The 16,562-nt window shown below is 37.0% G+C and overlaps 1 protein-coding gene across 1 annotated transcript in view; it reads left to right on the forward strand.

Annotated features, from left to right (window-relative positions):
* Positions 1 to 16,562, forward strand: part of snx3 (sorting nexin 3) — a 17,909-nt gene continuing 1,347 nt past the window's right edge. The window contains exons 1-3 of the mRNA XM_051874197.1: positions 1 to 248; positions 14,412 to 14,507; positions 14,817 to 14,941. Of these exons, the coding sequence (XP_051730157.1) occupies positions 87 to 248; positions 14,412 to 14,507; positions 14,817 to 14,941 (383 nt within the window). The 5' untranslated portion in view covers positions 1 to 86. The remainder of the gene's footprint in view (positions 249 to 14,411; positions 14,508 to 14,816; positions 14,942 to 16,562) is intronic.

The following is a 16,562-nucleotide window of genomic DNA, read 5'->3' on the forward strand; positions in this document are numbered from 1 at the left end:
TTGGTATGTCACATGTCAGCTGTTCCTCAGCTGATCGGAAGTGCAATCGATAGCTGCTTGTTTGCTCAAAGCTGTAACGGGAAGCGATGGCTGAGGCCATAGCAGATACGAGAAGGCTGTATACTAAACCACAAAACCTGAACGATGCGTATGGGCCACCGAGTAATTTTCTAGAGATTGATGTTGCCAACCCCGAGACGGTTGGCGTCGGTCGGAACAGGTTTACGACATATGAGATCAGACTGAAGGTGAGCAGCCAATGCTGGCCTGATAAGACCATCACACACTGATCTTACTGATGCTTAAATACACTCTTAATACGATTAAAAGGAGTGCTAATGGTATAGATCACAGTGTACTTCATGTCAGTTAATAATACCACAATTTCTGTTTACTCGTGCGTCCAGGTATAACTTTGTAGAACTTGATGGCTTGCTAATATATTTCCATGAAAACGTAACTGTTTTTGTCTTTATTTTTATTTTGATTTAGCAAAAAAATAAATCAGTCTGCACATCTCTGGTTAGATGCTCTGAATAGTTCACTCAGAAATTACTTCATTTACACACCCTCATGTTTAGCAAACCCATATCATTTTCTTTCTTCTGTGGAACACAAAAGGAAATGTGCAGTACCTGAGGCTGTCATTCAATTCACTTTCGTTGTGTAGAAATCAGAACCATTGGAAGTGACAGGTGACTGAGGCTGTCAGTACTTAACATTTTGCCTTACATCTCTTTTCTTTTGTGTTCATTGAGAAGAATGAAAATCATACAGGTTTGGAACAAAGAAAGGAGTAGTAAATGGTGACAGATGTTTCAGTTTTTTGTGAACTTTACCTTTAATTATTCTTTTTGACACTGACCTTAATACCTTTGCAAGCCTGACTCTGTAATGATCAACTAACTTATATTGTGCAGTGGAGTACATAGTTTAGTAAGAATGTCTACAAATCTCATGAGAATAAGCAGAGTTTTGAGACAAGAGTTTCAAGCAGTTAGATCTCAAGTGTGACCACACCCCTTTGTGCAAGGCCAAGATAATGGTGCTTATAATGACAATGATGAACCTGGTTAACTTTGATGTACTGTGCACATCTTCTTTACCAAGTGAAACCTTTCAGTTTGCTAGTTAAAATGCATTATTTGTTTATTTATTTTTCCCTTGTTCATGTACGTGCATGCACCCAACTTAAACAGAACTGATCTTGCATGTTACAGTGACATGTCTCATGATAAAATTCATCTGAATTCATTGAGTAGATCCAGTTTATTGCAGAATTTCCAACTCTTACACATGTCATTCCTAAGATGTGAATCAGCTTACCAATATTTGTGCTGACAAAATGCTTACAGTCATGATTTGTTGGCCAAATTATTTGGAATGTTAGAGGAAGTTTAGAACTGTGAGAGAAAGACACGTCATCTGTTTTGCATTTCTTAGTGTGTGTGCAGTTATGCATGGAATGGACCTTACGACAGATAAATGACTGACAGCCCAAATAGCATACAAACCTATTTTTTTGGCTAATCTCCAACATTATGGTAAAAAGGTGTAGTTTTGTTAGGGCAACATGGTGGAAGAACGTTCTGGAATAGGGTTTTCACACCATTGGTGCTCGGATCCTAAAAATAACCTTCTGGGAACCAAAAACTGACGTTCTGGAAATGTTATAATAATCTTATAAGAACATTAGATTAACGTAAGAATAACGTTATACAAACCAAAAACTAACGTTCTGGGAATATTAAGAAAACCTTCCTGGCTAACCATACGTTAGATTAACGTTAGAATAACGTTATGAGAACGTTAAGATAAACTTTAGAATAACATTATACAAACCAAAAACTAACGTTCTGGGACCGTTAGATTAATGTTAGAATAACATTATACAAACCAAAAACTAACGTTCTGGGATCGTTAGATTAACGTTAAAATAACATTCTAGGAACGTTAGATTAATGTTAGAATAAAGTTATACAAGCCAAAAACAAACATTTTGGGAACGTTAGAATAACATTTTGGGAACGTTAGATTAACGTGAGAATAATGTTCTGGGAACATTAGATTAACGTTAGAATAATGTTCTGGGAACATTAGTTTAATGTTAGAATAACGTTATACAAACCAAAAACGAACGTTCTGGGAACATTAACCCTTAAACAGGCAAGACTGGAAAATGATCAGCAAAAAATCATTTCATGTTATTTTTTATATCATCTGGACTTAAGTAAAACATATCAAAAGGAATTTTTGAAATATTTGATGTAGTTTGGATTTTATGAGTTGTATCTCCTGAGATACATTGCCTGTTTAGGGTATAAAAAAGGGATTATCCACAGTATTGACAATGAATAGTGTTTCAAGATAAACTGGGCTCCCTGTACTGGTCATTACATTACTGCGAATTCCGGGGTGATGAGTGAGAGGTGGGTTGTGGGTGGTGGGAGGGCCAGTAGAAATCTTGTTCCAGGACCGGGGCCCCTAGGGAAGACCCTTATAGGCCCTCCAGGCCTCTGGGCCCACTGTACACAGTCCCCCTTCTCAATCTATGTATTTTGAGTTTTAAAAAATGAGCCAATGTTAATATTTACTCGTAAAACTGATATTATAATGTTTAGTTGACTACATCTTTGCAGTTTTAACTATATATTTTCTTGCAGAGTTTCACACAGCTCGTTTTATGGTAGAACAGGGGTGTCCAACCCTGTGCCTGCAGGACTGTAGCCCTCCAGAGTTTAGCTCCAACCATGATCAAACACACCTGAAAAATCTTACGAAAGTCTTCAGAATTACTTATTACTTATTAGAAAATTATATATTGTATATATTGCGTTAAGATGTTTTCAGGTGTGTTTGATCAGGGTTGGAGCTAAACTCTGCAGGACAGTAGCCCTCTAGACACAGGGCAACACATCGGTACAGTATCCACCGATGGGTTGACTGACAGCAAACATTAGATTCGTCTGCGCTGAGGAGCCGTGCCGAAGCACAACCCACGTAAAGATGATAATTCCGCATATAACTGCAGTTACAGGTTTCAAACAGAGATGGCGACAAAGAGGCAAAACTTACGGACTGCAGCTTTAAGATAACTTTCCTGGCTAACGAAAAAAACAAACCATACATTAAAGCTGCAGCGATGAAAGGGCCCTTGCACCCGGGATTACCGCCACCCGGTGGCCTTAGGAAAACTGAACAGTGGACTATCTTCATTTAAGTGGATAAATAGAGGAGAAATATGGCAAAGTCATTTTGATGCACCACAGTTCCTGCTGCCAGCAGGTGGCGCTTTGACTATTACTGAATATTGCCAAGTAGATGTCTTCAGGCTAAGACTATTATCAAACATGTGAAGTTTGGAGCAGATTGAACATTGTATGCCTGAGTTACAACAACTTTTGTTTCGTGGCGTTAATTGCAGACATTAACATCAAGTGTTGCATGATTTAACGTGTTTCTAGCATGTTTGGTACTTCATGGCATATTTAAATGTTTCAACATTGCATTTTTTCTCAGTCTCACTGTGAGAATATTTTCATTTAAGCCTAATAATTAATAAAATAATTTTTACCAATAAGACCCCCCCTGCTTGAAGAGCCCTTCCTTACACCTTACAGCTGTGGCACCGTGGCAGAGGTCTAATAAATTTGTTAAGCACTGTATAGTGAATATAGTGTAAATCTCTACATTATAAATTAAGATAGTAATAAAGAAAAACAAACACAAACTCAGTGTTAACCAACAGACAAGATAAATGTTCTGCAGGAACACACACATTCACTCTGGACACAATCACCTCTTACTGTCATTTCTTTATCCTGTAAATAGGCTATTAGAAACGTCTTATATTTATATTCAATTACATGTTGTTATTCCTACAGTTACTACTCTCATAAAATACTTGAATGACATGTTGACTTTTAAATTCAAATGTAACTTTAAACAACAGATATTTCAGCAAAATTAATATTTTTGCGCTGAATATCCCTCTACCGCGTTCCGTCTATCTGACGCGGGTGCACGCGAAGGCGCTCATTCAGTAAAGTTTGAAGTTTAATGCAGACTGTCAGGACAAACATTTATGCAAAATGGAAATGTTCGCGTGAATTTGTAACATTTACAGATAAGGATATAGCCGTAGAATTAATGTTTTGTGCTGAGGACGCACATGCATCTAGCAAAGCTTCTGACAGGGCAAGCCATTACGCTAATGCATTAGCTTGAAGCTTAAAATAAAGAATTCTCATGTTTTGGGCAGCTTGGATCATGTACCTTTCCTGCAGCAGCTCATTCTGCTTCCTCCACTATTTTAGTTGCATTTTTGTCCATAGAAATGTGTTATTCAGTGCTGTAATTTGACGCGACTGGCAGGAGTTTTCTGTGCACGGTGGGCAGACCCGACTAATCGATAATGACAATAGTTGTCGATGATTTTCATTATCGATTATTATCGATTTTATCGAATAGTTGTTGCAGCCCTTCAGGTGTTTACAAATCCACTCAACAGCGCTCAAAGCATCACATTTTTAAAATTTCAGTACCAACTTGGTACCGAAGTCTGTACTTTTGACAACTCTATAATACAGTATGGTGAATTTTCTTTTAAAAATAGGAACAATTGATTTAACTTTGACCTTTGTTCATTTTACACTTTCGTAATTTATTTTCTCCATTAAATACAAAGACTACATACATGCGGCCAAAGTTAACTTCATAAAAAACACATTTTACACATCTGGAGATGTAAACAAATTTTTCCTAATTTTTTCAGTGTCAGATGTAATGCCATGTCAACTGTCCGGGTTCTTGACTTGGGTGTAATTTTCTCATTTTCTAGTGTTATATTTAGTGTTTCAACATAACATCAGATACTTGTGTATTCTGTTTTGCATTACTTTAAATTGTTTGTGCTTTCTATTTTAAATGACTTCAAATGTGTGATTAACTGCATTTGTTACTGCAACAGCTTTGTTACTGGAAATTGCTGTCGTTGTGTGAATGTCACTTTTGTAACATTTGACCTCGGTGTAAGTGTGTGGCCTAGTTAGGGCTGGTGTCTAGAAGTCATCTTAGTGATTAAAGATTTGAGTTTGTAAACAAAAGGTTGCACTGACTATTGTGAACTTGAGCAAGGCACAAGCTGTCCTTGCAGCTTAACATTGCGGCATTGCATGAAAGTGGTGGAGAAAAATGTCTCAGTTGTGTGTTGGTCTAGAATTCTATTCTTGATACATTTGTAAAAATACTTCTCGAAGTCCTCTTACCTTCAGAAGTTTTGACGAAAGACGAAATGTTCATCAGACTCAGGTATTGTTGTTGAAACTCTTCCCATCTAAATCACTTTTTTCTTCCCTAAATAGCCTGAATTCTTCTTGCTATACTTTTAAATATGAAGGAGGCGGAGGCGAAGACAAGACATTGTTACATCTCCTAGCTGTCCTAAGCAGTCATTTTCCACAACTGATAAGTTGTGACAGGTGCTGTTGTGTCTGCTAATAGGCCACTGTCTTCCCAGCTTTCCTATAGTATTTTTAGCTTTCTCCTACCTACAGAGCGAGCCACCGCCTGCCATTAGCCCAAATCTAAAGCTACTGTACTTGATTAGCGTATAATAATTAGCATATGCGTGTAATCAGTATTATTGTGTGTCTCTGAGTCGGCGGTGACCCTGCTTTGCATAAGGGAACACCCCACACATCCCTCTCACGCTATCGCTCTCTCGCTCTAGCCCTCAAGACCGAGAGAAAGAGCGGAGCTGTCAACTTTTGATTTGCTTCTGAAGTAGTCCAATCGCAACAATGAGACGAGATAAAGAGATTCTGTTTGTATTTGTCATAGTAACACTGCCTGTGTTGATTACATGCTTTTGTGTGCCAAGGGCACTATCTTTCTTTTAGGCTCTTTCGCACCATCCATGCATGCTTTCTCTCTTTTGCTTGGTGGCCAACCATTATCCTTTCCATCGTCATATCCCACATCCCATAGATGATCCTGGCATGGTAAGTGAGAGAAAGAAGCCAAGCCATATTTGTGTGTGTGTCTTGGAGAAGAAACGAGAAGCTTCTTAATCCCTTCTTTTAGAGTGGAAAGTGTGAATGACTATGGGGGTGCAGACCTAGTCTTAACCCCCTGCCAAACCCCCCCCACTGGATGGCACAAAACGTGCCCATCCCCCCCTCCGTCATCTCCTCCTGGTCTCGTCTCAGGATGGGCATATCTCTTCCTCAGTTCAGTTAGTGAAGGATTCTTAAATTTCCGTTGTCTTTTGTTCATCTGTAACGTAAAGGTAAAATGTATTCCCTTCATGCCATTTTAAACTTTTATTTTCTCTTTGATTACAACTTTTCTTTCTTCCATTGAATGCAAAAGGTGAATATTTGTAATCAACATAATGAATCAGGACTAAAGTTCCACAATGACAAAAAAAGCATCATAAAAGTTATTCATACTTGTGCACTATATTCAAAGTTTTATGGAGTCATATGATAGCTTTGTGTGAGGAACAGACCAATATTGAAATCATTATTCAATGAAAATCTTGACCTCTGCCATAGATTTGTGGGCATATCTTTAATCAGATGAATCAATTTTGTCCACAATACCAAAACTGAATTATTGGTTTGTGACCGCACTGACTCAATGATCCAGTTGCAGAAATTAACTTTTGTCTGTTGCTCACACAGAGCTATCACTGGGTTAACTTAAAACATACAGCATCTGGCTGCAAAGCATTTTTGAATTTTCTCAACTTGAATAAACTACTTTTCTAACTTTAAAGAAACAAGTTCTCACAGTTGTATGTCCCTGAAGTCCACTAAACTCAAAACTTCTTAGCAGTAATTGATGTTTAATTGAATAAACCTAACCAAAGGAACACTGATCACACTAATGGTGACTTAAAAAAAAAACTCATCAAAAACACTAAATAGCCTACCTTCACCATCAAACTTGACATAAGTTTTTACAATTTAAAATGGTTATTCATACTAAATTACTTGAGTTGACTTTACTTACCCTTATTTTGCATTTTTTTTCTACCTTTAAAATAGTGTATATAACAAAATAGAAATCGGATTTTTATTACAGTGTATCATATGACTTCAGAAGACATGAAAATGTAGCACATGAGTTGCATGGACCACTTTTATGATTCTTTCATGGTGCTTTTGCATTCTCTTTGAAGCCTGAAAGCCTCAGTCCCCATTCATTGTAATTGTATGGGAAAGTGAGGGCAGTACAATACTTCAGAATCTGTCCTTTTGTGTTTTGCTAAAGAAAGAAAGTCAAACGGGATTGGAACAACATTAGGGTGAGTAAATGACAGAATTTTCATTTTTGAGTGAACTATATCTTTAAGTTCTGTTCTCTGCCTAATTTCCCAGTGTGTCAAGTATTTCTTTTTGCTCATGAGAAGTATGCAGTTATTGCAGTAATTGGTCATATTTTTTGTGCTTTGTATAGTTTGTCTAGAAATGCCTGATGAAGGTCATGAGACCGAAACGTTGCAACCAATAAAGATTTTGTGATACTTTTGTAAGCATTGATAGTGTGCGGGACTTTCTTTTGTTTTTGCTTATGAGAAAAAAAACAGTTAAAATAGAGAACAGTTGCGTTATCTCATAATATGAAGAAAGTAACTTTGGTACCTTAAGCAACTGAATATTGACAGCCTCTAATCTTTCACTTTATGCATTATGCAACTTTGTAACTGTGACGCATTCTTGGAATAGGTCAGTTTTATTGGGTTTGTCACACACAGTTAGAGCTCAGATTCACATGACAGCAGAACATAAGCAGGAAAGCAGATAATGACTTGCTGTATATAAGTTGTATTTGTTGGCTTCTGTTCATATAATTTCTTATCAAATCCATATTGTGTTTACAGTGCTAAAGTTGAGTGACACTGACTCTGCACGAAAACCATCAGAGGGAGGACTTTGGGATTCAACGTTGTTTACAGACAGGAGAATCCTCAGCCCCCCTTCTGCGTTTTTGTATACAACACTCTTTCCCTATCCATCTTTCACTCCCTTTCTCCCTTCTTCACCTCCTCCTCCTCCCCCTTTAATTCTTTTTTCCAATTTCCAAAAAGCCCTCTCTCTCGCTCTCCCTTTCTGCCATTACTAAAAATGGCTTGCTTGCCTGGTTGTCAGTCCCAGTCAAGTGTAATCCAAAGTCTACAGCATCCTCCCCGACAACTATTTTAATGGTAATGGGCAGCATATTGTATCAAGGCTACCATATCCTACTTGAGATGACAGTATCAAAAGTGGGAGTTGATGCTATGGGAACAAAGACAGGGGGCAGCTTTTTGCCAGAGTGAGGGTGTTGGGGTGGTGGGTGAGTGTGTTTGTGTGCGTGTGTGTATGTGTGTGAGAGAGAGCGACTTGTGTGTAGAACACGGAGGGGGATGATGGTGGTGGTGCGCGAGTGCTCTCATTGTCCCTCTGTCCTCTTCTCTTTGGAGCTATGATGCGATGAGATGGCATTGTGCTTCCATTTTTGCTACTTTTATTTTGAAAAAGAGAGAGCAGGGCGGAGAGATGAAATGCTCGCTCTTAAACTTGACTTGATCCGACTCGCTAAAAGCTAATGCATAGCCAGCGCAGAGCCCTTACGCTGGGTGAGGTGACCTCTCTAGGCTGTTTTTTCCACTGCCCTCTCTCTCCTCCTAATGAGGCTACACCATTGTCCCCAGCACACACATGCATCTAAAAAAGAGGAGAGAGACCGGGATTCTGCCATCTCCTCATATCGGCATAAGCCATGTGGAAGCTTTTAACAGTGCAGAAGAGTGACTAAAAGAAAGAGCGCTTTTAGTGCACCTTTCACACAATTGGCTATTTTTGGGTGTTGTGCATAAAATGCACCTAGTCTGTATCTCCCTCTGTCTCGCTCACTCTCTCTCCGACTTTTTCTTACTCGGGCAGTCTGTCCCGTTCTTTACAGGTTGTTTTGTTTTCATTTTGACATTTTTAGGTTGTTTTTTAACCTAGTTTGTTTGGAGCATTTAGAGAAGATGATTTTTTGATATCCTTGAGCAAACCTGTTGAATCTTGAGGACAGAATCTGTGAGTCAACGTAGGTCTGGTAAATAGTTTCTGACCAACGAAAGGACTGTTTGTGACCATACTAATTATAAAAAAAAAAAAAATATATATATATATATTCATTCATTCATTCATTCAAGAATTTGAGGTTGGTAGGATATCTTTAATTTTTTCTTGTTTTTTTAATTAAAGAAGTCTCTTATGATCAGCATACCTGCATTTATTTGATCAAAAATATGGTATTGTTGTAAAATATTCTTACAATTTAATTTCTATTTTAATATAAGTGTAATTTATTCCTTTGATGGCAAAACTGAATTTTCAACATCATTACTCCAGTCTTCAGTGTCACATGATCCTTCATAAATCATTCTAATAGGCTGATTTGGTGCTCAAGAAACATTTCTTGTCATTATCAATGTTAAAAACAGCTATTTTTGTGGAAACCATGGTCAATTTTTTCAGAAATCTTTGAATAGAAAGTATATTTACAGCATTTATTTGAAATAGAAATCTTTTGTGACATTTATAACATTTATAAATGTCACAAAAGATTTCTATTTCAAATAAACTTTCTATTTCAAATCTTTACTGTCACTTTTGATCAATTTAATGTCCTTGCTAAATAAAAGTATTAATTACTTTTAAAACAACAAAAAAATCGTACTGACCCCAAACTTTTGAACAGTGGCGTATTTAAAATCTACCATTATATCTTAGTGCTTGCTGTGACCTAACAAGATAATATGTTACGTTTCCAGCGACAAGCTTTCTGCCTTGTCACACTGAATGTCTAGATGCTGCATGACGCGACATAATCGCAGCCAATCAGAACATATTTAATGTTTAATACAGTTATGTAGAGCAGGATTTTGGACCATTGACAAACAAATAGAAACCAAGCGATCAACAAAATGTTGATTTGTCAAAATTCACAGCTGTCAAAAACTTTTATTGCAAAAGCTTTTGTTGCATGATGCATTATCGCAGCGCTCTTGGTTTTGCCGCGGTGTTATGCTTTATGATGAGAAGGCTTTGGTTTCAAGTCCTGTTAGTGGCCAACTAGAGATAATTAAAAAGCCGACATCATTAAATATCTCGTGGAGCTTACAGAATTAACATAAAAACCACCCAAGAGAACATAGCTGACCATCAGAGAGTCTCTAAGCATTTGATCGTCTTGTCTAACACTGAGTCTCATTACCTGCCAGTTTAATCATGTCATACCGTTCCCCTCTCTCCAGTATGCTCACAGGTATTGATGGACCTCTTGAAAAGCCTCGTCTTAGCTGCAGCGCAAGGCTGCTGTCTTAATGAATTGGGCTGTTTTCATCTGCTCATTGAGTGTTTGATGTGTAAGGGCTTCCGTCTGTGTGGTTAACTTTGGTTGCCACGGTAATCAGGCCCTTTGTTGGGCTGTTTTGTTTGCTTGTCTCAGGTTTGATTGAGATCATTAGCAGTGAGGGGAGGACAGTCAAACTCTTTGGAGTTTACATCTGCAGCTGTATACAGTGTGACGTACCCCTCCTTTCTCTTTGCACACACACACATAAATGCAACACTGCTCTCGTCACAGCATTTTTGTTGAAGTGTAATTAGTAGTGCTTGCAAGCGTCACTATTACTATGCTCATACTTAGAGTGAGGGATTTGAACAAACCCCTAACCCTAAGTAGTAAACTATAGCATGTAACCTGTGACGTTTGCACTAGGGACATGATTGATGTGTTAATCATGCAGCTTGTTGTGTAATATTACTTTTGCATTTGGTCAGACTTGGAATTTTAAGCAATTTAACAATTTAAAATAAATGTTTTGTATAATGTATTCCTGTGATGGCAAAGCTGAATTATCAGCAGCCGGTACTCCAGTATTTACCTGAGATTTGGGGCCAAATTACAGGAGGAGGAAAATGACTTTAGAAAGATGTTTATTTTATTTCTACACAGAGATTGGTAGATCTATTAGTAAAATCTTTTGACTTTAGCATTGTTGTGGAGTTGTAAAATGTACTGGTACAAAAAAAGTAAGAAAGTTGACAGTGCCAGCATTTTGCAGTATCAGTAGTATAAACTAGGTATATTCAGTACCCGCTCATAGATGCTCGTGTTTGTTTGAGCGCTCTCTGAGCATCAAAGGTTTCTATTTACAGTGTGTTTTTACAAGCGTTGAGCATTGTAGCCCATCACAATCATATCTGTTGAGCATGTGAACGCAATGGCCTATCAGTGGTGCTAGTCTGTAAGTTAGTCAGAATCTGCATAACCGCTAAAAATCACACGGTTTTGTTTTGTTCAATGCAAGCCGTACACGTAAAATCTTTCATTATAACCAAAAAGTGTAAACCTAATGTAAATAAGAGATTTATTGTACAATTAAGACATTTTTATTATAACGATAGTGCAGAATTCAGTGAGCTTGAATAGAGCTTGTTAGAGATTGACAGCCTTAGTGATTATAAAGGGAGGGCTCTTCTCTTGTTTTCTGTTTATTACCCATTCACAATCTGAATACAAGTTTAGTTTTTCATGCTGCTAAGTACATGGCAAAGTTTCTTGATTAACAAAATGCGCAATTGAAACTGCGATGATTGACAGTGATAACCAACAGACGAGACAAAATGGGACAAAATTTTCTAAGTTCTTAATTCAACAATTTTTGCTCTGGTACCGAAATATGTACAGAGAACCACGCAATTGATTTTTGCATAAAGTTTGCATGTCTGTAACTCAAGAGGTATTAAAATCTTAAAATCCATTTAGATGTTGGTTCTTACTAAATCTTTCTTTTGGAGTCTTAGTTTTTAAGGCCCAATATGGTTTAGTTCCAGAGATATGGGGATGTCAATGTGGCTCCATGAGTAAATTGTTAAATTTTGGTCAAAAACAAAATATGAGTTACTTTGCATACAAATACTGTTGAAACTAGAAATGTGTAATTCTTTTTCCCCCCCATTTTTTTCTTGTTAACACAAGACTGAAGCTGTAGAGTGAAATAAGAAACAAAACCTGACCTATTGACATCTTTCATTCCTTATCGTGTGTGTGTGTGTGTGTGTTTTAAGAAGTTTTCAAGATAAATGGGCTTTCACCCTTGGCCTAAGAACTAATCCTGTTCAATAACTAACTAACTCTTCCTCCAGTGTGACCGCACACCACATAATAGTCCCGGAACCATGACATTATTGTGATGAGTGTGTGTATTAAATTACCTGTTACCACGATCAATTGACATGGGGATTAACTTCTTTAGACCTGCTTACTTAGTGGAACCTAAACCCAGTGGTCCAGCCATTCATGCAGTATTAGCAAGTACCTCAGCAAGGTTGCTACTAAACGCTTCCTCAGCACTGCAGTTAGCCTGATCTCATAGCCGTTGAGTTAATCCCCATCTCATATGACCGCGTGGGTTGAAGGAACATATAAGGGTTATGAAAAATTCAAATTGTACGTTTAGAGAAATGATACCATGAGTGGTGTGAGGAGGTTACTGCAAATAAAACTGAAACTTAAATGAAAAGGTTAGGAGCTATACACACTTAAAGGGATAGTTCACCTTTTTTTTTTTTTTTTTTTTTTTTTTTTTTAAATTTTGCATAACACAAAAAAACATATTTTGAAGAATGTTTCCAAAAGTTTTTGTCCATTATACCCCATTGACTTTCATTGTATGGTTAAATTATATTATATTTTTTGTTTAGTCATACAGATTTGGAATACCATTAGGGTGAGTAAATGATGATAGAATTTTTTATTTTGGGGTAAACTATCCCTTTAAACTGTCATGAATTTATGGATTTGGAAAGTTACACTACTGTTCAAAAGTTTGGGTCGGTACGTTTTTTTTTTTTTATAAGATAATTGATCGGAAATAGAGTAAAAACAGTAATATTGTGAAATGTAATATGTAATTTATTAGATATGTAATTTATTAGATGTTAGATTTTGGCCAATACCAATTTTAACAAACAACTATTGTGCGATACTGATTTAACTTTTGTCATTGAAATAGATTACTGTTTTGGTCATGTTTTAAATTAGCAAAGTTAAAAACGCATGCATTAAGGTATGCTAGTTAGTTTATTGCTGCATCATCAAATCATTTTCATTGAACATGGATTGGATCCATTTAACATTCTAAAGGAGAACATAAATACATGGATCCGATGTGTATACTGATACACACGTTTTATTTCTCAACTGTTTACGTTCTCGTAAGCCATAACTGACTGTGTATACAAGGATACACACCAAGATGGGCATTTTAATACAATTTTGTGTGAATTTGTCTGTTCAAGTGCAAGAAGAAGCGAAAGAGAACTCAATTCAGTATTCACATAGTACATAGTAGTATGTAATATGTAACTAATTATTAACTCATGTGAGACTCCTGTCATATATCACTTGTCTAAAAAAGTGATTTTATTCTACATGGATCTGGTCACATGACCAGCTGAATACAACTAATTTTGTGTTACAAACTTCTTTATTAATGGCCACTCTGGCTTCCTTAACAATTTAATGATGACTTATTTCTAACACCATGACATAAAAAACAAAAAAAATGTATGAGCACACCATCAGTGAAACATTGTTTAATAAGACTAGAAGAAAAACAAATATTGGTCGGATTGAAAGGGGGGGGGGAACCGGCAGAGATGGATAAAGATTGAAAGAATAGAGATGGGGGAAAGCTGAAGTGGTGGGTATTTCATCAATGTTCCTCATTGAATGGAGAGATCTACGCTTTCTGAAGGGACCCTCTCAAGGCTAAAAACATGACTTGGAGCAGCGGGAGAGTAAGCGATGGAAAGAGGAATGGTCTTGGGGTAACTGAGGATCGATGAACATTTCAACTCTTCCTGTCCAATTAGGGCCCACATGAGACTTGGACCCTAAAGCACACATTCATTTATTCGTTTAACTTACTGTCTCCTCCACCATGTATTCATCTGTTTTGAGTCTGCGTCAAGCAAATCAGCCCGTGTAGGAGTATTGATCTGTACTTTTATTCCCGTCTGTGTTTGTTACTTGTGCTGCCTTTTGCTTCTTCAGCTTCTCCTTGAATGCTGTCATCAGGCTGTTCTTTTATTTCATAAACATCTGCCTCTCCAGTGACCCTGTATTAGTGTCTCGGTGGGCCTTTTTGTGGACTTTACCTATTTATTTAATGCTTTACTCTAATACTGAACTTGGTTTCATTGAAGAGTTGATGATTTTCAGCTACACTGTCAGTCTTAACACGGTTTTCAAACTACTTTTATAAAAGATGTGGGTCTTTTTTTTTTTTTTTTTTTTTTTTTTTTTTTGAGATGGATGTGATGTTTCTGATGTTGTTTGTCCGTTCTTGTTCTCCACAGACAAACCTCCCCATATTCAAGCTGAAGGAGTCACGTGTCCGGAGGAGATACAGCGACTTTGAGTGGCTGAGAGGAGAGCTGGAGAGGGAAAGCAAGGTGAAGGATGGATGTGTGAAATAGTAGTGTTTATTTGGTTGGAACATTGCACGACTGAGACTCAGACTGAGGCATTTTATCATCCTTCCCTTCTACTGCATAATGTCAGACTTGTTGTAAGGGTCCAGTTCAACTAGATACATTTAAGTAGTAATGTTTTTTTTTTTTTTTTTTTTTTTTTTTTTTTCAACCATTGGATTGGGAAAGTATTCTGTAGTTCAGGTAATGACGTTTGAAGTGATTGTAAGAGACCTATGATTGCATTTTGAGATGTATGTAATGTGAATGAAGTGCTTGTATTTCAAACAGGTGGTAGTTCCTCCTCTTCCTGGAAAGGCTCTGATCAGGCAGCTCCCATTCCGTGGGGATGATGGTATATTTGACGACTCTTTTATCGAGGAACGGCGGCAGGGTCTAGAACAATTCCTCAACAAGTGAGTCTCAAGATCCTCCTGACAACTTTACCAGAAACATTAATCTTTGGGTTTACTTTCACGTTCAGTCGAACCATGCAAGTAGGAAAAGTCAATTCATCTAAATCGCTATACATCACAAAATTCATAAAACAGGACAAAATTAACTTCAAATTGAACAGTTTTAACAGTTTCTTCTATCAAAATTGACTTGCATTGCATTTCAGGTATACATTTTATCAGTTCATGTGTTCCTTGGCAATCAAACTCATGACTTTGCGCCATGCTATACTGTTCGAGGTACAGAAAAATTGCCATATTGCATCTTTATGGCCGACATTCAGTTCTCAGTGCTAAATTACTTCTCCACTAATATTTACAACCTATAAAGCTGAAATATGAGCAAAATGACCTGTCGAAAAAAAGTCTTTATCCTATTAGACTTTCATTCAAAATGTTCAGAAAAATCTAATCTTTAAATGGAGTAAAATTCTAGATAAAAGTGACTTGAAATACGTTCTTTGCAACAAGTGTGACACAATTACTGGCACTCCTACAAATACTTATTAAACTGTAACCTATATTCCTGTCTTTCATTCGAAATATTCACAAAAATATAATCTTTAAATGGAGTAAATGGTGTGAGCCTTCAAAGAAATATAGCCATGCAGAAAAAAAAGTTGTGGCACACATATTTGAGAAAAAAAAGAGATAATTATGGGGAAAAAAAATGCTATTTATTTAAATTAAAGGTAATATTTTTGTGAGGGGGAAAAAAAAAAAAAACAGGAGGATAAACAGTGAAGACATTTTTCCGCAGCCTATTTTGCACATATTTAAGGTGAGTGCCATTATTAGTGGAGGACACTGTGTGTACGTACCCATGATGCACTGTGGGAATGAAGTTATTTAATCAGAAATAAAGATATTTATCCTTTCAATTTTGTTCTCAAGTGTATTTGAGTTAATGTTGATATGACAAGATTTACAAAGTCCTCTACTGCGCGTCCTTCCTCTTCTTTTGGCCTCGGCACATCTGAACTGTTTTTATAAAGAAGAGTGAAGCAGTTATCATGATAACGTAACACAATAGTTTTTCCTCTTTCCGTTAATTTTGAGTTTTTAGGTTAAGGTACTTCAGTAAAAGAGAAAAACATACACTTGCGAGCCTTTGTGTCATCTGATGTCTTCCCTCACACTTTTTTTTCCTTCTCGTAATTACCTACAGAATGATCGAAACTGATGAGAGGCCACAAGTGCACCAGCTTTACTTTTTACATTTGTTTTATTTTTGATGTGTAATTTATGATAATTGCGAGTGAAATTACAGGCATGCATACCTTTTCCCTACAAGATGTTGTGTGCACTCCTGCTTATTTTTGATCCGAGGTGCCGTTCCCCCGCCGACTGAGACAATAAAAGTTACAGTTCGATTGTAATTATTTGCTGTGATTGCAGACTTTGCCATTATCTTTGTTTCATGTGCAAATGTGCCGGCTCTACCTGTTTGAATTTTAATACGAGACGAACAGCTGTAAATTAGGTTTGAAGAAAGAAAGGATATGGAGGTAATTAAGATGGGTTTTTTTCTTTAACCAAAAATTCCTGAATTAAATATCATTGTTCGGTACTAATAGCACCT

This window comes from Ctenopharyngodon idella, chromosome 20 (assembly GCF_019924925.1).
Source record: "Ctenopharyngodon idella isolate HZGC_01 chromosome 20, HZGC01, whole genome shotgun sequence".
In the NCBI taxonomy this organism is placed as follows: domain Eukaryota; kingdom Metazoa; phylum Chordata; class Actinopteri; order Cypriniformes; family Xenocyprididae; genus Ctenopharyngodon; species Ctenopharyngodon idella.